A 24,058-nucleotide genomic window follows, 5' to 3' on the forward strand; every position below is an offset into this window, starting at 1 on the left:
ACATGCCTGCACAGTGACATTCTCTCTGGCAATCTGTCCCAACGGCTAAGTGGTGCCTGGGTCCAGAGTAAAGTCACTGAAACAGATGGAGAATGTTTTACATGTTCTCATCCTCCCTGCAGTAACTTAGGCCAGGAACAAAACTGTTCAAGAGAGCTGCGGCAGAGAAAGAGGTTGTGTCCTATAGCCCACCTGGCTTGTCAGTCTGGCAGTCAAATTTCTAAGTGGGGAGGGCAAGGGTCAGGGCAGGGTGATTATAGGGGATTGTGCCAAAAGGAACTAAAAGAATTGTCAACTCAAGTCACTCCATATAGCAGTGAGTGGCCTAGGGTGGAGAAGAGAACTCAAAGAAAAGGCATGCTTGCTTACTCCATTATTTAGTTCTCAATCCTGAAGGTAAAGAATGTCCAATTACACAATGGCCTCACCTGGGCCTTTGGACTGAGCACTTCTCCAGAGCCCCAAGCAGCCGGGGAGATGCTCTGTTTTGTGACTTGACCCACATGGCTCTAACCCTAAGGGACCTGAATGAGCTTTGTCTTTTAGGAAACTCAGCCTCCCTCTAACCTCTGCTCTTACCCAGCCCATTCTCAGCTCCCTCCTGTCCCATGAAAAGGGGAGCCCTTGAGGGCTGAGGCATCTTCTCTGCATCCCCAAGCATTCTCCCTGAGAGGCCGCAGCCAGTGTCTTTGGGGAAGGCTGAGGGGCGCACGTCCTTACCAGGTCTGGAGAGGCGGCCTGGGTCTTAGGTCTGTGATCATTCATGTACAGATTGACCAGGACTTCAGCTGCAGCCCCTATTCCGCTGGACACTTTCCCTACTGTCAGCTACCCAAGAGCAGAGGCAGAGGAGACAGAGACAAAGGGGAGGGCAGTTAGCACCGAGAAGCAGAATACAAACAGGCTGGCTGTGGGAGAGGGCTCCACAACCACATGCAAGCAGCACCCAGAGTCCCAGGAGAGTAAAACCTGCCAGGAGTGGCCATGGGCATTCTTGAGAGGGAGAAAAGGAAAGACACGGGACTCTATGGCCCTGGGTGAACGAAAAGACTCAAAAAAACTCCATCCACTGGGGGTGCAAGGCTTTTGGGGGTTACTCAAGCCTCTCATTTTACAGGTGGGACAAAAGAATCCCTGACAGAAGAAGGGGTCTCACCAAGGTCACTTAGCAAATAAATGCAAGGTTCAGGACTATCAGGTCTCCTGACCCCCAGCCTTCACCCTGCCTCTCTCATCAGGGACTTGGATGACTTATACTGCTTGCAAGGCCAATATCACCCACTGTGCTACCATAGTCCCCCAAAATCTGAGGCAGAGAAGCCAAGCAAAGAAGTGGAAGAAATAAGGAACCAAGAGCTCAGACACTAAGTCACATTCACAGTGGCCCTCCCCCAGAGGCCCTCCTCCTTAGAAGGTGGTGCTTCTGAGTGAGCAGGGTGGCTGAGCTCAAGACTGGGAGGGAGGGTTCGAACCCAGGGCCACCACGTGCTGCTCTGCAGCCTTGCACAAAGCACTTTGTTTTTGATCTCGGCTTTTTCCTTTAGTAAAATGGGGATAACAGCATCAGCCTCATGGATCTGGGGTAAGGACTGAGTGAGATAACCCGTGTGAAAGTGCCTGGCACTTGGCAGGAGTTGGGGCAGATTAATTTGGCTCCTCCTCCCCTTTCTCTTCTGAATTTGGCATGCCCCCACCTGCCCTACACTCCCAGTCCCTAAGGAGTGATGTTGGTGTCTAACCTGAGCCCCTCCAGTCCAGGGCCACAGACCCTTTTGCAAACAAGAGCTGTGACTGGCATGGGATCAAATGGCCTGCCCACCCTGGGCGGGGGAGAAGAGCAGGATGGGAATCTCTGGAGGCTCCAGGGGCAGCCAGGGCTGGTGCTGGGTGAAGACAGCTCAGAGGGAGAGAAGCAGCAGCTCCAAATGGCTGGGGGATAACTGTCTGATGGGCTGTGGGTGCCAGCAGCCTGTGGTCGAGGGCAAGGCAAGGCCCACGTACAAATGTCTAGATCCCCACCAATCTGTCAAGCAGCCGGTAAAGGGATAGAAGATGATAGCCCAAATGCTCCCCATTTTTCCAGCAACTCTGAAAGCCCACTCCAGGAATGCTACAGTCTCCTTTTAGGGGAGACAAACATGCATAGTGTGAGATTACATAAATACGGTTCCTGATCCCAAGAGGGGAAGAGGTTCCAGACACTTCCCAGCCTCCAAATCCTGCTGGGAGATGAGGTTAGAAAGAGAAGCAGTTTAAGGAGAAGGGCCTCTGGGCAAAAGTTGACAGTGATCATGATAACAAATAATAGTAACTTGTATGTGGACAAAATAACACCCTTGATCTAGACCCAAGACTGCTCTTGGGAGACAATGTCTCATCTGGTAACAGAGAGTCTCAAATATAAAGCAGAAAGTTCATGGAACAGCAAAGCAAATGGCAGCAGGCTTGCCACAGCTCCCCATCTGCTGGTGGAGGTGCTCATCCTCAGGCCAACTTGTCAGATTCTGGCAAGCCCAGGAACTAAAAAGGATGAACAGGAAAAGGGATGCCAAGCAGGTGGGTGAGAATTATAAGACCCAGGGACCTTCACCCCATTTCTCATTAAGGAAGCCCAACACTAAAAGCAACTTTGGAAACGGCACTCCAGACCACGTGTGTGGCTCGTGGGGACTGTAGAGCTTGTGGGTGCAGGCCTGCTGGGTGAGTCTGCATCTCAGACAAGCGGGACCTCAAAACACTTTACAAAGCCTGCTACTTCCCAGTAGCAGCAGCCCCCCTGCTCCTCCCTGAACCCAAGCTGGCCTAGCCTGGGAGAAACTGGGATTCTGCTTCCAAGCATCTTCAGGAGGCTACAAATGCTAAGAAACTTGGCTCCCGCTTTCAAGAAAGGTTCAGGTGCATTGGCTCAGGACAATAAACCATTGTTTGCCTGATGTTCCACCCCTCACTGAGGCCCCCAGCATTGGCCCCCTCAGACGTGGGCTGGAGAAATCAAAGTATTTTCTGGTTTGTTTCAAAATAAAGAGGGGAGGGAAAAGAGAGGAGGTCAGCTTCACCCTCGGACCTGCCAGCAGGCCGATCCCTGCCCACCCTGGCCCGGTGTGGGAACTTCCCCTGTAGTGCTCTCCCAGAAAGGCACGGTGGTGCCATGCGTGATACCCACGCGCTATTATTGCCTCCCTTGAGTTAACAGAGATTGAGACTATTCATTCTGGGGCTTTAAGTGCAAGTCCCTAATGAGGTCCTATTAACCACGTAGCTAATAAGCACTTTGTGCCACTGAGCTTCCGAGCAATCCTGAAATAGGGAGCAATTACTGAAGCAAGCAGAGGGCTGTGAGGCTGTTGGGGCTGCAGCAGGAGTCGGAGGGGTCATCAAAACATGTCTGTACAGTAGTGGGCCTGCCCTAGTTGTTCTACTAGTACAGGGCATTGTTCAGGCCACCCCGCCAGGGGATCCAGGATGAAGACCACATTGATCCTCCCTTTCAGTATGGGCTGCAAAGCCTCCTTTTCCCCAACTGCAACTACATTCCCACTCCGAGACAGTGATTTTTTTTAAGAAAAATGAAATGAATGCACCATTAAGAAAATCAGCCTTGGGTCTCCCACATGCCCTTCCCAACTTGATGGAAAGCATCCCAAAATCACCGCTGGAGCTTCCTCAAAAGGTCTCAAGGAAAGCAGGTGATGGAGAACATGTCTCAAGGGATGAAAGGGGCCCTTGAAGCCCACCCCAAAGACCAGTGTCAAGGACAAAGTTGTCCTGGGGATCAGGGATATCTGTTTCCTGACAGTGGAACCACCTCACTGGCTCCTTAAGAATAAGGATACGACTAGCTAGCTGACTTCTGCTAGTGGGACTTGAGCTATGTATGGTGAAGACCAGGTTTCCTTTTTAAATTTCTAATCCGTTGTGACCCGATGTTTCCAGATACAATAAAGATGAATTCCTAGAGCTGATCACACACTTGGATACGTGGCAATGTCAATTGCTCTGAGTCTCTAAATGCTTACTCTCACTTTCTGTACTCACTGCATCATAGACCAGTACCTGGCCATGGACCCCACTTTGAGGAGCATGGCTATGGCCAACTCAGGGGTTTACCAGGCTCCCAGAATCCTGAGAAAGTGAGAGATGTTCAACTCGTGGAGAAACTTCCAAAGGCAGAGGTCCAGAGAACACATACTTGTGTTGCCCTCAGAGCAAGAGCCTTCATGCAATGGAATGACTAGCCACATACGTTCCTCGGGAGGGCTGCTCAAGAGGAAACTTACAACTTGGCTGGGAACAGTTTGTCTAAAAGTGAAGTTGGGCAAAATGATGATTCGGCCAAAAATGATCATGTCCTCACCATTAGATTTTTAAGAATTTGTCATTTTGAATCCAATAGAAGTGCTTTTGCAAACTTTAGGTACCTTTCAGTATTCTTGAAATTTTGAAGAATTTGGGCATTTCCCCCTGCTCTTTTTCCCTCTTGAATTCTAATTATTTTTCAGCCAATTAATTAGAACAAGCTGAAATGACTGGGTATTTTGGGCAGGCCATCATCTCACGTTACATTAGATTAACCTCACATACACCATTTCCCTTCTGTGAGCCTCAGCTTCTTCATCTGTCAAATGGAGAGACCACTTCCAACCTCGCAGGGTTGCAGAAAGGAGAAATAAAAACATCACACGGAGCTTGGCACACAGGAGGTACTAGGCAGATAGTTAATGAGTCCAAATCATTGCCATTTGTGTATCTTCACATTCCCATATTCTGGATCTTCCTTTCTCCTCTTAAATGATCCACTTGCCTTGACCTGTGACCCTCATTCTGCTTGGCTTCCCTGCCTGGCACCAGTAGGAATGATGTGGCCCACCCAGGGTGAGCACACTGCCTCCTTTCCCTTGAGCCATCCCAGATTCAAACATGGTGGCACAACAATCACAGGCGGCAACGCCAGAGGCTGCAGAAGATGGGCGGACCTCCACGAAGAACATTCCTGAGGCACCCTGTCACTCCCAGCTCAAATGCTTCCATGGCCCATGCCTGGATGTTGTAGCATTCCCCACACTGCACTAGATGGCCCATCTCCCCTCCAGTTTGTGCTCTCTGATGCCAGCGACCTGTCTTACTCATCTCTGCATTTCTAGCACAGGGCAGGAGCTCTGAATGGAGGAAGTAGCAGGCTCTTTGGATGTTTGTGTCCAACAATGACAACTTTTTCCTCCTTGGGCCTAGGACTTGGCCAAGAGTACCAGGTGTCCAGGCTGTCCTCCTCCACAGAATTGGGTCACCTGTGGCCATCTGACCTGCTATAAGTGACAGACAACACCACTCAGGGTCAAACAGGGGTGAGAGTAGAGCTTCCAGGGTCTCAGTGCTGAGGACAGGCAGGAAGAGCAGGTGTAAGGGAGGTCTTGGCAGGTGAAATCAGAGGTCTCCTGGATCCACGTGGGCAAAGACTTTCCTCACCAGAGTCTTCGGGTGGGGCTGTTGGACCTGAGACTTCAGCTATGGGACCAGGGCAAGGGAAGGAGAAGGCAAGTAACTGAAACCACCTTGTTTGAAGGATTCCAGAAACCATACTCTTAGAGCTGAGGTGCAGACCTTTGGGGCTGTGACCTCCCAGTGGGATCCCATGCCTGCCCCACCTGGTGCCCTGGTGTGAGGCACTGTGCTGTTGATCATGCTCATTTAAACCCCACAGCCCCTCTGAGAGGTGGGTCTCGTAAGCCCTCTTCGCCACCGGCAGCTGAGGTTCAGGGAGGCTCTGACTCACCTGAGGTCAAACTGTTCTCAAGTGACAGGGATGGAAATGGAAAACTGAATATGACTTCTTTTCCTTCAGAAAGAGAGGAATCAACATCTATTTTAGGTAAGGGAGCTTTCTTCTGGAATTCTCCTCCACTGGAGCAGGAGAACATTTACTGGATACTTCAGGCATTTTACATACATTAGGTCATTGCATTATTCCAGCCACTCTCCAGATAGCTGTTGTCATATGCATTTTATAGATTAGGAAACTAAGCCTCTGAAAGGTCCACTAACTTGCTCCAGGTTACCCACTGAGTAACTGGTGCTCTGAACTCAAGTTTGACTCCAAGCCCATGTCTTTTTCCCTACAACAGTCTGTCTCCCTGAGACAAAACAGCACTCCGTAAATTAAATTTAATCTCTTAGGTATGGATGCACACAGAAGTTCCCCAAAGGACCTATCTAACTCTGTCCCTGGGACAGAAACAAGGATAATGAAGTTGGAGGCAGCCTAGAGATCTATCCCATAGGCTTCATGTACCAGATGAAACAAAGGCAGATTTCCCAGCCAAGACTCACCCAGTGTTTCCCTCTAATATGCAAATCTCTTGAGCAAATCCTGCAAATCCAGTTTTAAAGCAAACACCCCCAAGGGTAGAGAAAGCTCCTTTTGCAATGCACATTGCTCTTCTGACCCAGGAGGACTAATCGCAGTTTCAGTCACCCTATTGCTGAGGCAGTCACCCTATTGCTCAGCTGTGCAAACACCCAGCCTCCATCTTGTTCTTGCAGGAGCTCACCACCCTCAGCAAATGGCTAGCAGCATGCTACAGGCCAAATCAGCAGTGGTCTCTCTTTGTGAAGAAGGGCATTAATTCATGGTTGATGGGGGATGACACCACTACAGGAGGGCTTGTGTGATGGGATGGACGAGTCAAATGGTCTTGGGACATAAGGCTGAACATGGATCCAAGGTCTTGAAGGACTGACAATGGGAAGGGTTTGGACCCTAAATGTGAGGACGTCAAGACTCCTTGTGACTTTCAGGCCAAAAAGCCAAAAGGACCACTTTGAATTTCAAGGCAGAATTGCAGTCTGACCCTCCCCACTCAGAGGGCGGTCAAATGTTGTCTGAAGACAGAGCCAGGCTGCATCTCATGGAGGTGGTAACTAAAGTTTGTATCCCTGAGAGTAACAAGTGTCCTTCATTACAAGTTTGGCCAGGTCTGTTCCCTTGAAGAGGATCAGGATCCTCAGAATTGGGCTGCAGAGCTTCAGAGAAGGAACAAAGACATGTAGCTGGCCAGGAGGTTGACAAAGACTGAGAATCAGTTTCCAAGTACATATTTCTTCCTTTGGCTCCCCTGCATTAGACAACCATGGGTCACTGGGAATAAGCACTAAAGCCCCACACTCTTCCCAGGGGAAAGGCAGCTCGCTATGCTCCACCAGAACGGAATGAAGGTATTTATCATCAACTTATCACCAACTTTAACAGACAGCCAGTTCTCTCCTCAGAGGAGGCCTTTACTCTGCTAGATTCTGTATGTGCAAAGACCAGAGCTGAATCAATAGAGAAGCCCCATGGTGGTGATTGTGGTGTTGACAGTGGCAGTGATGGTGGTGATGATGACGGTGGTGTTGGCGATGATGATGGTGGTAGTCATCCTGGGGATTTACTCTGGGGATTTACATCAATGAATAAGGACAAATCTCTACTCTGGAGGGGCTTGCACTCTAGTTGGAGGAGATACACAATCAACAATAAATACAATAAATAAGTAAATTATATAATATGCTATAAGATCATACTTCCTATGGAAAAATTAGAGCAGGTTGCAGGAATCTGGAGTGCTGGGGCAGGGTGGTCACTTTAAAAGGAGTGGGAAGGATGAGCCTTGGTGAGAAAGTGAGAATTGAGTAGCAGCAGAGCCAGGGATCAGCTGCTATGATCTGCGTTCTTTCCTCTGTACCACAAAGGCCACACATGAGTGGAGGCCACTGTAGGAGGGACGAGCCGGGAGGCTTGTGTCCATGCAAAGTGTCACACCCAGGGGCAGGGATTGTAGACCTCAGGTCCTCTGGCCCCACCTTGACAACTCTGTTTCTGGTTTCTCCTTGGTTGTGGTAGAACAATTGCTCCTTGTTTATTTTTGTCCTATCCCCAAGCCAGTCTTGACCATATTTCAACAGCCTCCTACTTACTAATTAAAGGTTGATGTGTCTTCCACGGTACGGCTGGGAATGATCGGGGAGTTCTGAGACACTGGTGCTGGTGGTGGTGCTGGTGGTGGTGTTCATATTAAGGGACAAGTAGAAAGCATGAAAAATGCCCCCAGAACCCCGTGGGGCCTCTTGGTGTTTTAATATTGCTCATGGGTACATTTCATTACCTACTTAGCCAAAGTGAAGTACCTCACCTCCTTTCCCTGTTCAAGCCAGCCTGTGCAGCCACCTGAGTTCTCCTTCTAAAACACAGAGTGGAGCCTTCATTGGATCATGACATCCCAGAGGACAACATGAAGTTCCTTAGCATGCAAAGTGAGCTCGCTTTAACTCCCACTCTCCACACCCCCAGAAATACTTTTATCTCCCAGTTCAAGTCACACCAGACATTCTGTCTTTCCACTTTACGAAAGTCATGCTTGCTTTCTTTTGTATATGCTGGCCCTCTCCAAAACATCCTACCCCTATACTTCTCTCTAGCAAAATCCTCCGGTATTACTTTCAACACTTGGATCCCACATCATCTCCTCTGTGAATCCTTTCCAGGCTTTTCTCCTCTGTGTTCCTACAATCTTGCCTTTTATACCTCTTAAAGAACCAATGCATAGTATCGCTCTAAGTCCACAATGTGAAACTTTCATTTTGTTAGGTCAAAAGTAGTTAAACCTAGCCAACTTTTGCATGGTAAAGATATTATTTATTACCATGCTAATGTGCTGTTTCCCATCTACACTGTGAGTAAAGAAACTGTACCTCCTTCCTCTTTGCTTTCTCAGCATCTGGCACAGTGACTGGTGTACAGCAGGTACCCAATTAATGCTTGCTGAATGAATGAGCATTGTTTGGCAAATTTTCATATTTTATCTGTTCTGCTATGTTGCTTGCTCTAATATAAAAACAAAACAGAATCCAAGACTGCTGTAAAATATCTAACAAAATCTCATCCTTGCCAAGCCAAGCTCCAGATGTTTGCCTGTGCAGGTCGAGCAGAGCATGAGAACATCTCAGAACATGCAGGGGGCTGGGACGGTTGCAACTACCTTTCTGGCAGGAGAAGCAGCGTCAACAGTTGATGGAGAGGAAGTAGCAGCTGGATCAGGAGATGGAAGGCAAGAGGGAGAAGACGAAGGATGAGTATGAGACAGGCCTTTAGAGAGTAGTTTATTCTGCACAGAACAGAAATAGAAGAAATTATTACTATTATCCCAGGAGAAATGCTCAGTGATGCACGCTTCGAGGATGCAGCTACATGCCTATGTATGCCTATGTAATCAAGGAGGAGAAAAGACCTCCAGGCTCGTGTCTTAGGACAAAACTGAAGCCTCTAGTGTCATGCAGGACTACATGGCTCCAGCTTACACTGTATTCTGCTACAACTATTCCAGTTCCCTTGTCACACCAAAATAGCTCAAGCAGATCCATTCTGTTCCTGCCTACATTTGTCCCAGAAATGAGTGTTAATTATGTAGGTCACGCTCCGCAGCTTGGTATGAAGTAGCAGCTGCGAGTTAGGAAAGGAGACTCTCAGGCTACTTTGGGCAGATGGCCACAGTAGGGGTCTCTGTGGCTGTAGACAACTGTGCAGCCATGTGAACACAAAAAGGGAACTAAATGTAAAGCATCCTTCCCATGTCAACAACTCTGCCGAGTAGCAGAGGACACAGTTCTGGAGGAGATTGACTGAAAGCAGCAGAAGAAATATGTTCTAGAGACAAGGTTTGCTGTAAGCAAGGGAGCCCCTTACACACACTTACACACACACATGCAGGATCTCATCATAAACTCGTTAATCTCCTTGTTGCAGCAAGTTTCTAAATAAGCAACTGGCTTGGAAGGGGCTGTACTTCCTATTCTAAGGCAAGTTGCTCTTCCTGACTTGATGTTGTCTTTTGGGGAAGCAGAGCCCATGTTACAGCAGATGGTTGCCCACATCATTCAATGTCTCCCTGGGTGATTTCTCCAGACATTGTGCTCCAAAAAAGCCATGAGCAACTGGTTTGTTTTCACCTTATGGGAATTGTGATTCTTGCAAACTGACCAGCTTTACCTCTTTGCATTGACCCTTAGGAAGCTCAGTGCCCAGCTAGAAACTGTTTAGGAGCTAAGGTTCGGCAACCTTTTCTTTGACCTGAGCTTCCATTTCTGCCTTGGTTTTCCCTTTGTCTTGATATATCTACTTATTTTGAATCCTCTCATTGGGTCTTTTTGAGATGCCAGCTCAAATTCTTTAGTGCCTTGAAGAGTGAATAGCTCTGCACGTTATAAAAGAAAGAGGAAGGGATGGCGTGGGGGGTAAATCAAGCTCCTGAGACTGATTCACAATCACCTCACTGAATGTCCAAGTTATGGATTCCTGGGAGCTCTGGAAGCCCCGTGTTTACCTGTGGGAAATCCTCGTGTCCAAACATGGAGGCAAGGTGAGCTGCCTTCTCCTTAATGTTCTTTTTGTGAAATTCCCTGTTGGCCAAGTTCTGAGCCCTCTTCTGTTTTGGTCAAGGTGAGAAAGGAGGAAAAAGAAGAGACAGTGACAGAAACTGTGGTGGTTACTTCCAAGACAGAGGCAAGGGAGACAGTCAGGTGGGCTTGTCTCACCACACACAGCAAGAAAGGAGACAGGGAGCAAGCAGTAAGACAAGGAACCCACTGTGGGCAGGAGGAAGGAGAGGGAGGTCAGGAAGTCATCCCAGAAACAGAGAGAGGGTAAAGACAGAGTCTCTCACCTGGAGAATCTGCTCCTCCACTTGTTGCAGTCGCTGCAGCACCCCAGAAAGTGCCAGTGCTCCCTGGCAGGTAGGAGATGGGGCAGTGGGGCTTTCTAACCCACCCAACTGCAGGTCAGAATGGGCTCTGGCTCTCCAGGGCCTGCTTGGGCACTCGCCGCCAGCAGACATTTGCTTTAGCTCTCTGAGTATGTGCCCAGTCACAACCTCTAAGGGGAACTGGGAAAGAGGGAAAATCAAGCTTCCTTCTCTACTGCAGCCCTTTCATGGTCCCCATCGTGAGGAACCCCCAAGACAAAGGGCACAACAGGTGCTAGGTTGAGCAAGAGTCAAAACCAGTCTTGGGCACTGACTTTCCACAACCTGTGTCAGAGTCACCTGTCATCCCCACCCTAGATCCACTGAATTAAGACCTATACAACACTGGTCCTCAATCCTGGATGCACAATGAAATCATCTAGGACACTTAAAAAAAAATCATACCTAAGCCTGGGCCCAGCCTCTAGAGTTCTGATTTCATTGATCTGGGATGGGCACCAGACATATTTAAAAAAAAAAACAAAAACACTCCCCAGCTGATTCTTCTGCACATAGACTCAAAAGGCACTTCATTGTATCCACATCAATCTCACTCAACCTCAACTACCCAGAAGCAACACAAAATTTCTAATGCTGACCAGATGCCTTTGAATACTGTGGTCAATACTAGTGAGTCTGTTCAAATTTCAACCCCCAAGATGCTAGCTGGAAAAAAGCACAGCTGCTGGCTGCTGGCTGCCCCTTTGCCCACCTAGGCAGGTCCTCATCTACTCTGGCATTGGTGGTGGTGGTGGTGGTTGGAAGGGGATGAGCGACAGCCTTCATTATATCCCAGCTTTATCATTGGGGTGCAGTCAGTAGGTTACCTGAGCCCATTCCACCACCATCACCATTATTTCATCAGAGTTTGGAAATCAGCCTATTTGAGTGATCTGCAAATAAAGCTAAATGTCCTATGTGGTGCAGTCTGTTTTTCCATAAGCAAATACAACATCAACAGCATGCTGGTTAGTCAGTCAATACCCGTGACTGGCTGAGGGATGGATCAATGGCATATATTTCAAGATACTGCATACTTGGTTATTTTTACTCTTAAGGGTGATGACCTCAAGTTGTGTCTGCTTAACCAGAGAATTTATTATCAGCCCTATTTGGGGTGTGGACAGAGCCAGCAAGTCCCACCCCTCGGGGACACAGTCCCCTCCGGCTTCCCGAAAATAGCACCACTGGAAGAAGCCCTACCTGCCTTTTCAGAGGAGGTGATGGGTGGGGTGTGGGGTTCTCCAGCCTGGGGCAGCAAGACTTAACAGGAGGCTCAGGGGAAGAGCACAGAACAGGCTTACCTATCCCCGAGACACGGCGTTCCTGGGAGGAGAAAGGCGAGTCCAAAAAAGCAGCCGCAGGAAACATGAAGGAAAAGGTGAATCAGATTGAGGGACACTTGGAGGGAGGAGAGGAAGAGAAGCAGGGAAATAAGAGTTTGCAAGTACAGAGAGGGCCCTGGGCTGAGCTCCTGCAAGCTGGGCCCAGCTGGGAAACTTGAGACCCTGGCTCTCTGTCCACATGAACAGCAAGTCCTAGAGTGCCCCACCCTTGGACAACATGTGAATCCCGGGGAGGCTTTGTTTTTGGCTCAAGCACAGGGCACTAGGCAGGAACTGCCAGAGCCCATACCAGGCGTAGCCAGCCAGGAAGTCCTCCTGGAAATAGGTAGCTTCCTGCCCACAGAGAACAAGGATCCCACAGTCGTTCTCATGAGACAGAAACTTCAACAAGACTTGAGAAATGAAAGGGGCCAAGCCTCCAAAGAGGGTAACTGAGAAAAATGTCAAAGGGTTACAGGGATCAGGAAAATGGCCCCATTATATTAAAATCACTTGGCTTCCTGGGGAAGATCAGTTAGTCCAAGAGGGGACACGGTCCACACCAGGGTCAGGAGGACATCTGGGATTGCCACTAGACCTAATCAGCCAAGAGTCGGTCCTCTTCCGGAGAGGACCCATGTGACTGGGTGTTCTCCAAAAACAATTCAAACCCCTTTTCATAAGCTTTTGTAAAGTGACTACAGCATTCCAAGGGAAATTCAGGGGAGCAAACAGAACCATGTGACACAGATCCCTGAGCCAAAGTCAGGCAGAAGTCGGCTCAGTCTGCAGCCTGACCCACTAAAGGAGCATCCAGCCTCCGTTAGTCTCAGACTTCTCCTGGTCAGACACGACAGCCCTGCCAGACTGACCCAGGGATAAAGGGAGAGGGGAGGGCCAGGGAACACTTGGAAGTTTGGTCCAAATTCCCGTAGGCCCACATTTTCCTCTGACACAGATTTCCCTGATTTGGATGGGTCTTCACATCACGGGCTTAGATGGCGCTTTCCCAGACTGCCAGCATCTTGTAAGTTCCCTCAAGCTGAACCATCTCGAAGTTGGCTGTAAACCACATCATGGTTGCAGACCAAAACCAAATTAGGGGATGGATTTCTCCTCCAGTCTAGAAAAGCCATCAGCAAATTATGGCCCACGGGCCAAATCTGGCCTCCTGCCCATTGCTTTGAAAATAAAGTTTTATTGGGACACAGCCACACTCATTTTTAATGTATTTTCTATGGCTGCTTTCATGCTATGAGAGCAGAATTGAGTAGTTGCAACAGAGATCACATGGCCAACAAAGCCTAAAATATTTGCTATCTGGCCCATTACAGAAAAGGTCTGCCCACTCCTGATCTGGAAGAAGCCCATGGCCCACTAGACCCAGGCCTGGCTGGCAGAGCTGAAACCCATTACTGCCTGAACATTTCTGCTGGCTTCTCATCCAGTCTGGTAACCAGGAAGGCATCTGACACGACTCACCTGCTTCAGGAGTGAAGGGTTGCGAGCGTTCTCCTCAAACTTGGCCAGCAGCTGGTTTGCCATGGACTTGACTTTGTTCTGATTCCCACCTTCTTTAATGCTGCCACACTCTAGATCACAGCCCACACTCTTACTGGAAAAGTTTGAAGGCTGCAAGAGTCAAAAGAGTGCATTGGTTGTTGGATCCTGGAACCCAGACATCATGGAGGGAGTCTGGGAACTCAGGACACAGCACCAGTTTCCTGAAGAAGGACTTCCTCCATGATCTGAGGTAGGGAGGTGGGAGCAGCAGGTGCTGCCCCAAAAGAAACAACACTCACAAAAGGGACGTGCCGTCCCAAAAGATGGGCACCCCCAGGCTTGCAAGCCAGTAAGGGATAAATCCCAACTCTTCCATATCCCAGCCCTGTGGCCTTGGCAATTTGCATAACTTCTCTGAAGTTTCCTTATCTGTAAAATGAAAGTGGTAGCCCTTCTCACAAGGTTATTGAAAAATTAAAAATAATATAGCGACGGGCCAAATAGTTTTCAAAATATGTAACGTGGCTGCTGTAAGGAAAAGAGTGAAGGGGATGAAGGGAGCAAAGTGGGGTTGGAGGGGGGATGTCAATAGGTGAGGTATAGGCCCTGGGTTCCTTCTCCTCTCACCTCTGCATCCCACCCCCAACTTCAACCAACACTGCTCTGTTTTAAAAACTTTTAAAACTTTTTATCTTTTAAAAACTTATCTTGAAAAAAATTTGGATTGACAGAAAAGTTGCAAAGATATACAGCTCCTGTATACCCTTCACCTAGCTGCCCCTAAGGCTAATATCCGGAATAATCATCAAAATGGAGAAATTACCATCGCCACAATACCATTAACTAAACTACAGGCTTTATTTGGATTGCTCTGTTTTGTTTTTTCTGTCCCCCCCCCCTCCCCCCACTAATGTCCTTTTTCTGTTCCAGGATCCACTCTAGGATTCTGCATTACATTTAGTCATCATGGCTCTTTAATCTCCCCCAATCTGGACAGCTTTTCAATCTTTTCTTGTTTTTCATGACCTTGACACTTTTGAAGGGTCCTGGTCAGCTATTTTGTCTAAAGTCCCTCAGTTGGGTTTCGTTTGATATTTTCTCATGATTAGACCGGGACTGTGGATTTTGGAGATGGATACCATAGATGGGCCCTTCTCATCACATCCTATCGAGGGTACATGAAGCCAACGTGACTTATGACTGATGCTGAGGACTTTGACATTTGATCATGCTGTTTTATAAAAAGGAGTTCCATGTAAGGTTTCTTTAGCTCATTTGTTAAAAATAAAAATTTGAAAATTACTGGTCCTCTTACCATAGGATCTGCTCTCACAGGCCTCAGAAGGATCAGTGGTATTGTCGTGTCAAGGCAGGCAGTATGCTTTCCCAAGGAGACACAGAAATGTCTCACAGGAAAAGGTACTCTCAAGACAACAAAGCAGCACTCAGAAGAAATTCACAGGAGGAGGCAGGCCAGGTCACTTGGTTTTTCAAGAGGTCCCCAGAAGCAGCAGCCCCATGGGAAACCTTGTATGTAGAGCCACTCTAAAGTGATTGACAAACACAACCCAAAGAGAGTCACCCTACTTCAAAATGTGAAATGTAACTTTGCATACCAATACAGGCTTGAGTGAGCAGAGAGTGAGTTGACTGGGGCGGCCACTCTTTGTACAACTTCAAAATCAGCCAGAAAAGCAGGTCATCGGGCCGGGGCTTTCCAGACTATCATGTGCACATGAAACACCTGGGGACCTGGTTCAAAAGCAGATTCTGATCCAGTAAGGCTGGGGTGGGCTCGGAGGGGCTGAGTTCTACCAAGCTCCCAGGAGATGCTGCTGCTGCTGCTTCTTGGACCACACTTTGAGTACCAAGAATGTAGGAAGAATTACTGTTTTGTTATAGCTGACTTTAAGCAAAACAGCAACCTCAGAAAACACTAAAAAGCCATCTCAGAAGGGCCAGATTCAAACCAGATTTCTTCCCACGCTCTGACTTCTATGTTGTCACCAACACAAACACCACAAACAACCCCTCATTTAAGCCGCAGTAAGACAAGACGAGAATAAACCAAAGACCAAAAGCAGGAGAAGACTTTCGGCTGAGATGAAGTGTACCTAAAGGAAGTTTCTCCAGAAGACGCAGAGGCAGATCACAGGCACGTAAGGCGGACAGCCACCACCCTGTCTCTGGGAAATGGCACGTTCCTCCAACCCTGTTAGTCAGCCTCTGCTAACAGGAATCCTCTCATCACCTCCCTATTGCAGGCTTCCTCCTCACACCACGGCCAGAGCCAAGAGAGGAGGAAGCAACGACTCTTGAAGGAGCACCCGAAGAAGAAAAGGTTCGCACAAGGGTGATGTGAACTCATTGACTGAAACGAGTTTCTTCAAATTTTAAGTGGTGGACTGAACTCCAGGCTTCATTTATCAGTGCTTCCCTTTGGCCACCCCAGAAAATGGGGTGAACAATAGCTAGCTGCTCAAGGTCGCTATTGGGAGATGGAGAGTCTTGATCCCTATCAAGGCCCCCACATCAAGCAAGTCACAGACATGAGCAAAAATGTCATAAAAACATACAGCAATAAAACCCCTTTTCCCAAAGAAGATAGAAAAGGTCTTCTCTAAGTCCTATAAATCATGTCAGAATTTTGACATAAGCCAGTAGCCTAGCTAATGCTGGCATCCTACACATCACTGACAATATTTATGTTTGTCTTTGTGGAATCAGAATGTCTTTTTTGAAGGAAGTATACATCCCAGGCCTCTTTACAGGGCTACCTGGAGAAGCAGGTACTGATTCTCTCTTTTTCTGCTGATCTTGTTTTTCAGTAGCAGGAGAGACTAGTCCTCTGCTTTGACAAAGTAGCCTGTAATTTTCTCTTTTCACCAGAAGGTGGCGATTGTGGGCACTGGGACCTTTGATTTCAAGACTAAAAGCACAGAAAGCATAAAAGGGTACAGACAGACAATGACTTGGAGAAAAGTGGGACCTCTGATGCCTCTTAACCATTACTACTACTAGCGATTACAGATTGATTAACATTGTGCTAGATAGTATGTTCAGCATGCTACACATGTTATCTCATTTAATCTTTAATCTTTAAAAGTCCTGAGAAATTTATATCATATACATTTCTAAATATGAAATACCCAGAGTTTATGATACTTAAGGTTCCATAGTTAGTAAACGGTGAAGCGAGGATCAGAGCCCAGGACTGTCTTTCCATCAAGCCAAGCCATGCTGGGTACAAAGTCTCTGCCCCAGCGGCTCAGAAGAAAGGAAAGAAAGGAGGGCCAGCCGCCGCCTCGGGCAGGTGGGTCCATGACCACTGGTTGGCAGGAAACAGGCCTTTGTTTAAATTGACACAGTGTACACAAACCTCATCCAGATTATTGAAGCCTTTCCGCCTCCGTTTGTTCATGTCATTCTCTTCAGTTTGGCCATCCACCTGCAACAGACAAGAAAGCATCGTGAGCTCAGGGCTGACAATGGCTTCAGGTCCACTAGGATCCCTGAGGCCATAAGGCTGGCTCTGAGCTAGCACTGGGGATCAGTCCCTGCGTCCAACAGCTGCCAGCCTGTTTGGCAGATGTGGAAATAAATTCCACTGCATTGTGACAAATGCTATCAGTTAGGTCTAGGCAAAGTAGAGGGAGCCTTATTCCACCTAGGGAACCAGGGGTTCAGAATGAGTGGGAATCACACCCTAAAAGATCATAATGAAACATCCCAAAGCAAAGAGAATCCCCAAAACAAAGAGGCAGGGCACAGATTGTTTCTACTCTCAACGGGACCCTGGGCTCAGAGGGTTTCAATGACTTCCTCAAGGTCACCCCCAGGCTTGAGAATGCAACGAGCATGCTACCTTACGGAGAACACCACACTGCTCTCCTCCAAGAAGATGGCACTGGTTCACTCTGCAGGGATGCTCAGGACTCAAATTGGCTGTACAAGCATTTGATGGCCAATTAAGTCAGCAGTTTAGTCACCCCACAAAAACAAGTAAATGACATTTCATTAGCTTCCAATGACTAGGGTGCCTGTACATCCCAGTTTGCTCAGGACAGTTCTGATTTATAGTTTCCTCCCCCAACAGTGTAATTATTAACAGCATCCCCTTTCACTCTCAAAAGTGCCCTGGTTTGACTTGGCAGGTAAACTCACTGCCCTCCCCCCTACATGGATGGGATCTGTAGGGGTGTAAATCTCCCTGGCAACGCAGGAGATGATTCCCGAGGATGAATCTGGACCCAAAATCATGGGGTCGAGAACATCTACTTGACCAAAACGGGGACACAAAATGAAATAAAATAAAGTTTCAGTGGCTGAGAGATTCCAAATGGAGTCACAAGGTCACTCTGGTGGGCATTCTTATGCACTATATAGACATCTCTTTTTAGGTTTTAATGCATTGGAATAGCTAGAATTAAATACCTGAAACTATGAAACTGCAACCCAGTAGCCTTGACTCTTGAAGACGATTGTATAACAATGTAGCTTTAAGGGGTGACAGTGTGATTGTGAAAGCCTTGTGTATCACACTCCCTTTATCCAGTGTATGGATGGATTAGTAGGAAAATGGGGACAAAAACTAAATGAAAAATAGGGTTGGTGGGTGATTTGGGTGTTCTTTTTTACTTTTATTTTTTATTCTTATTTTTACTTTTTCTGGTATAAAGTAAGTGTTCAAAAAAAAATAGATTGGGGTGATGAATGCACAACTAAATGATGGTGCTGTGAACAGCTGATTGTACACCATGGATGGTTGCATGATATGTGAATATATCACAATAAAACTGAATTTAAAAAATGAGAAAAAAAAAGTGCCCTGATTTGGACAATACATTACATGGTTACCCTACTGATAACCCTTTACAGCCTGCTCTGTGCTGCCTGAATCTGAACTATTTAAGCCTGGAAAACCCAGCTCTACCCAAGCCCATTGTATGACCCCCGCAAGGACCACCAAAGAACACGTCTGTTGTCAGGCTTGTCTCCCCAAGGGAATGAGTAGAACTGTGCAGGTTGAGCTGATGCCCAGGGCTGGGGTGGGGATGGGGGGCTGAGTTTAGTACTTCCTCTGCTCTCTGTTGGGTAAGCCTATCATTGACATTGGGCTAGAGTCTACCCAGCTTCTCCCCATATGCTTCTGGGGTTAGACCTCTCTCTCTGCCACCAGCTGGTGTCTACTGCAAATGACTAGCTCCCTCAAGACCCATGCCCCACTGACTGTGTATCCCTTCTGTTGAGAGCCTCCTATACTTTCTTAGGGATCCTCTATAGCAGGCCCAGATTAAATCTCCAGCTTTGTACCACTTTTGATGCAGTAGTGGGGCCACCCCTCTTACTTCAAGCCCAGGTGTACAGCCCAACAAGCCCTGCACATTCTAATCCTAGCCAATCAAGGGATTCTTTTACCTCTTGGTTGTTCTGAAGCTGTAATAACTATAGCAGCCCTCCTGGCACACAGTCCACTACGTACCCACCTGTGTCCAATGGAAAGGATCTGCTTACTGTACTCTTACACTCCTTCTTATCTCCCCATGGTTATCATCATCTCTCTTTTTTTTTAACACAGAATCAACCACAGTTTAATCATTGATATTAGTTCAAAAAATTGACCCTTCCCTTGCTCAGGCAGCACAAAACATCAGATCAAAGGGCCCTGCCTTCCTGTCAACATTTTCCTCTTCTCCTAAATCATTATGCTGTGAATGGAAATGATTTCAGCCCAAATGCTTGGGCAAACACCAAGAGAAACAGATGACCTTATTTGCAACAGCACTGGGTCTCAGAGACACAGGCTGTCTGAGCCCCAGCTCCACAGCCTGTGAATGCCGCCCTGCCCGGAGTCGGGAGCCTGTGAAAGTACAGCGTGTCCTACCCAACAGGAACACTCAAGGCATAATCTTAAGGTTTTTGTTGTTTTTCTGTTTCCATCTTAAATGAGGACTTGGCTTTCCCCCTCAAAGAGCAAAACTTTTGCACTCAACAGCCTAGGGTTTCACTGTTCAAACAATGAGAGCGAGTAAAGAGGGTATAGAGTCAAACCCAGCCAGGATAGACACAGGCTCACAAAAGGCCTTCTGGGGAGAGGGTACCCAGCCAGCAGCTCCTAAGAAGACCCCAAAATACCTCAAGGGGAATAAAGTAAGTGGATGGGGGCAACCTCAGCTCCTCTGATTCATTCTGACCCATGGGACAATAAAATGGAATCTATGTGGAAAGCTTAGCCACATACATACCCAAACGCTTTCCGCTTTTCCTCATGGATTTATTATTGAAGTATTGATTCTCAACTAAGGGCTAGGTTAAAACAAAAAGAAAATCCAAACCTAGAGATTTATCTAATCTTTTTGTGTGTATTATTATACTTGGGAACCAAACTGCCTCGGTAATCCCATCTCCTTAGACTCTATTTTGCTTTTCAAATAATTGAGGTATAAGGAAGAAGAAAACATCGTGCTCAGAGAGAGCATGAGAATGAACAAAACTCTCTCTTCCTATCATTTTTCTAGCCCTTCCACCCTAAGAACACTTTCTTACCACATTTCCCCCATGATTTGAAAGATTCTCTATACCAAAGGGCATTTATTAAACTAATTGGGTTCCCTACTGAAAAAAAAAACAAAGACAGCTATCTGCCATTTGATCATTTGATCTACACAAGATAACCATGTTCCCACACTGCCTGAATGCATGTGATTTTAGCCAAAGCAAAGAAACTTTATATTTAGTTAGCTGGTGTAGCTTAATCCTGGAGAAATTTTGATCTGAGTCATAGGAAGAGAAACTTGACTACTGCAGGTGAAGGCCTGGTTGAATGGGGGGGGGGGGCAGCTATGATGAGAGTGGGGCCCAGTGATACTGGCAAGAAAGCTCTTCTTCGCTGGCAGAGCAGCACGGAGCCATGAGTTTGAGTTCTGACACTACTTCCATCCTAGATGTGTGACCTTAGGAGAATCACCTCACTTCTCTGACATCAGTTTTCTCACCAAGAAGGAACATTATACTGTCTACCTCATAAATTATTGTGAGGATAAATGAAATTACATATGTAAGACACTCCTTAAACTATCAAGTGCTATACAAGTGTTAGATGCTATTAGTAGGGTTAGTGTCAGTAACAGAATTAGAAAATCTGAATTCTAGTTCTGACTTTGACATCTACCAGCGATATGACTTATGGCAACTTACTCTTCTTAAGTCCAGGTTTCCCCATCTATAAAATCATGATGAGAATAAGTTCCCTGCCTTCCTCAAAAGGTAACGTGAGGAGTAAATGATAAGTATATATACATGAAAGTGCTCTGTATGCTGTCAAGTGCTATATTGGTCATGGCTGCAGTACAGAGCCAAGTGTTCAATCCAAATGGGTTTTAGAAATCTGGACTTTTCATTTAGCCTGTATTCCTAAAGAAGGGACCTATCATTTACTGACCCACTTCTAGATGTCAGACATGGCGCTTAGCCCTGCAGCATGCACTTGCCCCATCATTGGTCAAGATGACGCTGTGAGGTAAGCTATTACCCTCATTTTGCAAAGAGAAGCAAAAGAGTTTTCTAAGAGGTTCAAACATTTGCATACCCTCATAGCAGACCTAAATACATTTTTGTCTGCCTAGATTCGAATTTCATTCCCAATCTGTAAATCAGTTCCGAATCACAGGCTATGGTCTTACAGAGGAAAGGAGAGAGAACAACCTCAGCCTGCTCTCGGCTCTGCTTGCTAAGTATCCAAGATGAAGCCAGAAGCATCCCAACTCAGTGCTCTCCACTCTCTTAAGTCTTCTTCAAACCGCTAAATTGAAAACTGTTAGAAACCTTGTGGGTAGCTTTGGCTGCTGGGTGGGTGGCTCTGTGAGAGAAGTAGGGGTATAGGGGAGTAGGAAGAACTTAGTAAGTTCCCCTACAATGTAAGGTACCCAGGGCAGGGTCCTCACTTGTTTTGTTCACTGCTCTGTCTCCAGCACCAAGAAGAGGACTCAGCGAAGAACAGGTGCTCAATAGACATTTGCTGAGTGAATGGATGGCTGGAGGAAACACTTCCTTAAACAATGCCTCTTGGCTCTCTGTAAAGTACTTGTGCAGGAGGGTTGAGAAGAGGAGCACAGGGGAGGGGGTCCTGGGCTGCTCAGACCAAACACTGACATGTCAGGCTTTGTGGACTTTACGGGGGACCAGTGCTGGAGGAAGAGGAGGACCTGGGCCAGAATCAACCAGCTGGGCAGGATAAGTCCTGGGGCCACTGACTTCCCTTTAGGTTTGGGCCTTCCAGGAATAGGTGACAACTTTTATGTTGTCGTCCAAGGACTGGGCTCAGAATAGGGCAAACAAAGATCAGGTACTCTGTGTATGAATGTAATGTAACATATGTAAGGACTGTAGTGACCATAAATACAGGCATCACCCATGTTGGTAGGTCTAAGAGAATACAGTAAGGTATTGTGAGTGTGTGAGTGTGTGTGTACATGTGTGTGTGTATTCACATGCATATGAGGACATATGTGTGGAAGGTCAAGCAAATACTTATTATGCTCAGGTGTCACTTATGTACATGGTGATAAGACTCCTGGAGTTCCCAGGAATTGGCCCAGGCGAAAAGTAGACCAAGGACTTTTTAAGGGGAAAAAATATATATAATCCCCAAGCTCTCCTTTTTCCAGGCGTGGAATGCCTATAAACCTACATGTATGGATACTATGCACATGTGTTCTAGTAGACAATCACGTAAGCCTGACCTAGCCTATATCTTGATTCTAGAGAGGGGCGTGAGCCTGGGCATCCAGGGTTGCTCCCACTGCATTTCTAAGCAAAGGCAGCAGGAAGTGGAGTGAGGCCCCAGCAGTCCTCAGAGGGCTTGGCTGGCCTTGCTGACAAGTGACTTTCGACCATCTCCACCTTCTAAGCCAGCGTTGGCCGGACTCGGTCATTCTGTAAACAGAGGAGTGGTGAGTGAAAGGTTTGAGCAATCCCTCCAGCTTCCTCTGCACTTTCCCATTGTGAGCTAAGTGGTGGGAGAAACAGGGTGAATGAAGAAAGGAAGCAAATTTTTGGCGCAGGTTGCTTCCGGAAAGACCTGCACTGGCTTGCTTGGGGAAAAACAGCCCAAAGCAGAGGTCCTTGAGCTTCAGAAGAAAAAGGGGCTGGACTGGGGTGCCACAAGCTGACAACTGGTCTCCAGAACACAGCCTTCACTCCGTGGGAAAATGGTAGAAAATGCAGCCCTCACACGGAGCCTCTAAACTAGGGCAGCTAGAGAGGCAGTGGGGGAGAACAGAGGTGGGTATAGCTCACATTTTAGCTGCTCCACTGAAAAACCTAACAGACCTGCGCATCTTCCTTTCCCACCTCTAGCCTTGCTAGCCCATTCCTTCTTATAGACAGGGTGTGGCAGAAGCATCAAGTATCCTGCTCCTGGGGTTAGCAAAACAACTGCTGCAGCATTCCAGGGAGAGCAGAGCTCAGTGGAAAAAGTGGCCACTGCTCACGCAGGCGAGGGAAAGAAAAGAGCCTGTGAGATCCAGCCCCACCCTGGGGCAGAGGGGCTGCCAGGACAAGGCAGGGGTTAAGAGACTGTTAGTTACCTAGCGAGACTCAAAAACTTGCAGAGACCAGCAGCCCCTGTGGCTTTAGGGGAGGAATTCCCTGCAGTTCTGGAGAGAGAAGGCAAGCTCTGTGCAGGGTACCTACAGCAGCCCTCCTGCGCCTTCCCTGCTCCAGCCAGAGGTCTTGGCTCTGGCTCCATTCTCCTTGACCCCTCTATCCTCTGCTTCTGCTGACTACCCCACTCCCCTCTCCTTTGGTGCCTTTAAGGTATATGTTTGGGTTCTTCCTCTTTGTCTCCCATCGCTCATCCTTGAAGCCTTCTGGTTCTTCCTCATCCCCCGACTCAGATTTGGAACTTATCTCCCTCCCAAGGCTCCAGAGGACTTTACTCACAGCTTCCACTTTCATTCCCTCCTCATCCTCTGAAGTCTGCCTTCTGTCCCCGACTCCTCTGAACACCTCCAAATCCCATAGCCTTCTCTCAGTCCTCAACCTGTTTGGCTCTGTTGCCTGATGTTGTCAGTAAGACTGTCCTCTAGAAACTCTCTTCTGACTGTTCTTTTCCATCTTCCCTGGCTACTCTGCTTCCGCTAGCCCCTTAAGTTCTCTTGTTTCCCAAGATTCTGACCTTTGGTTCTTAGTCTTGGGCCTATGGTCAAGCCTCATATAATTTCTGCATGTCTTATCATTAAGATCCTTGATAAATACCTAATGAACGAGCTAATTAGTGGTGAAGGAAGCATGATACAGGTATTGGGCATGGTGACATCTGTCAGACACCTTGCAAACTAGTCCTATTAAGTCATTTGGACTTAACTACTTAATAAATTGAGCTGTTGCATTTCTCTTTTGATCTAGGGGCACTGTGAAAAAATTACCAAGATACTGAGGGTTCCATAGTCGAGAAAGTTT

At 47.3% G+C, this 24,058-nt stretch overlaps 1 protein-coding gene across 13 annotated transcripts in view; it reads right to left on the reverse strand.

Moving 5' to 3' along the window:
- The window catches only part of MICAL2 (microtubule associated monooxygenase, calponin and LIM domain containing 2), a 142,490-nt gene that overhangs the window by 7,306 nt on the left and 111,126 nt on the right, over positions 1–24,058 (reverse strand). For 10 of the 13 annotated variants that reach the window (XR_005217438.1, XR_005217437.1, XM_037839949.1 and 7 more), the window contains 7 exons: positions 16,977–17,045; positions 13,577–13,726; positions 11,973–12,095; positions 10,692–10,910; positions 10,353–10,454; positions 9,012–9,137; positions 721–828 (listed from right to left, as the gene is read on the reverse strand). Coding sequence is in view for 10 of the 13 variants with exons in the window: in XM_037839949.1 (XP_037695877.1) it covers positions 721–828; positions 9,012–9,137; positions 10,353–10,454; positions 10,692–10,910; positions 11,973–12,095; positions 13,577–13,726; positions 16,977–17,045 (897 nt within the window). In the remaining 3 variants the exon portion in view is untranslated. The remainder of the gene's footprint in view (positions 1–720; positions 829–9,011; positions 9,138–10,352; positions 10,455–10,691; positions 10,911–11,972; positions 12,096–13,576; positions 13,727–16,976; positions 17,046–24,058) is intronic. The other 3 variants (XR_005217439.1, XM_037839951.1, XM_037839952.1) reach the window with 3 other exon arrangements.

The sequence above is a fragment of the Choloepus didactylus genome, chromosome 6 (genome assembly GCF_015220235.1).
Source record: "Choloepus didactylus isolate mChoDid1 chromosome 6, mChoDid1.pri, whole genome shotgun sequence".
NCBI classification, from domain to species: Eukaryota; Metazoa; Chordata; class Mammalia; order Pilosa; family Megalonychidae; genus Choloepus; species Choloepus didactylus.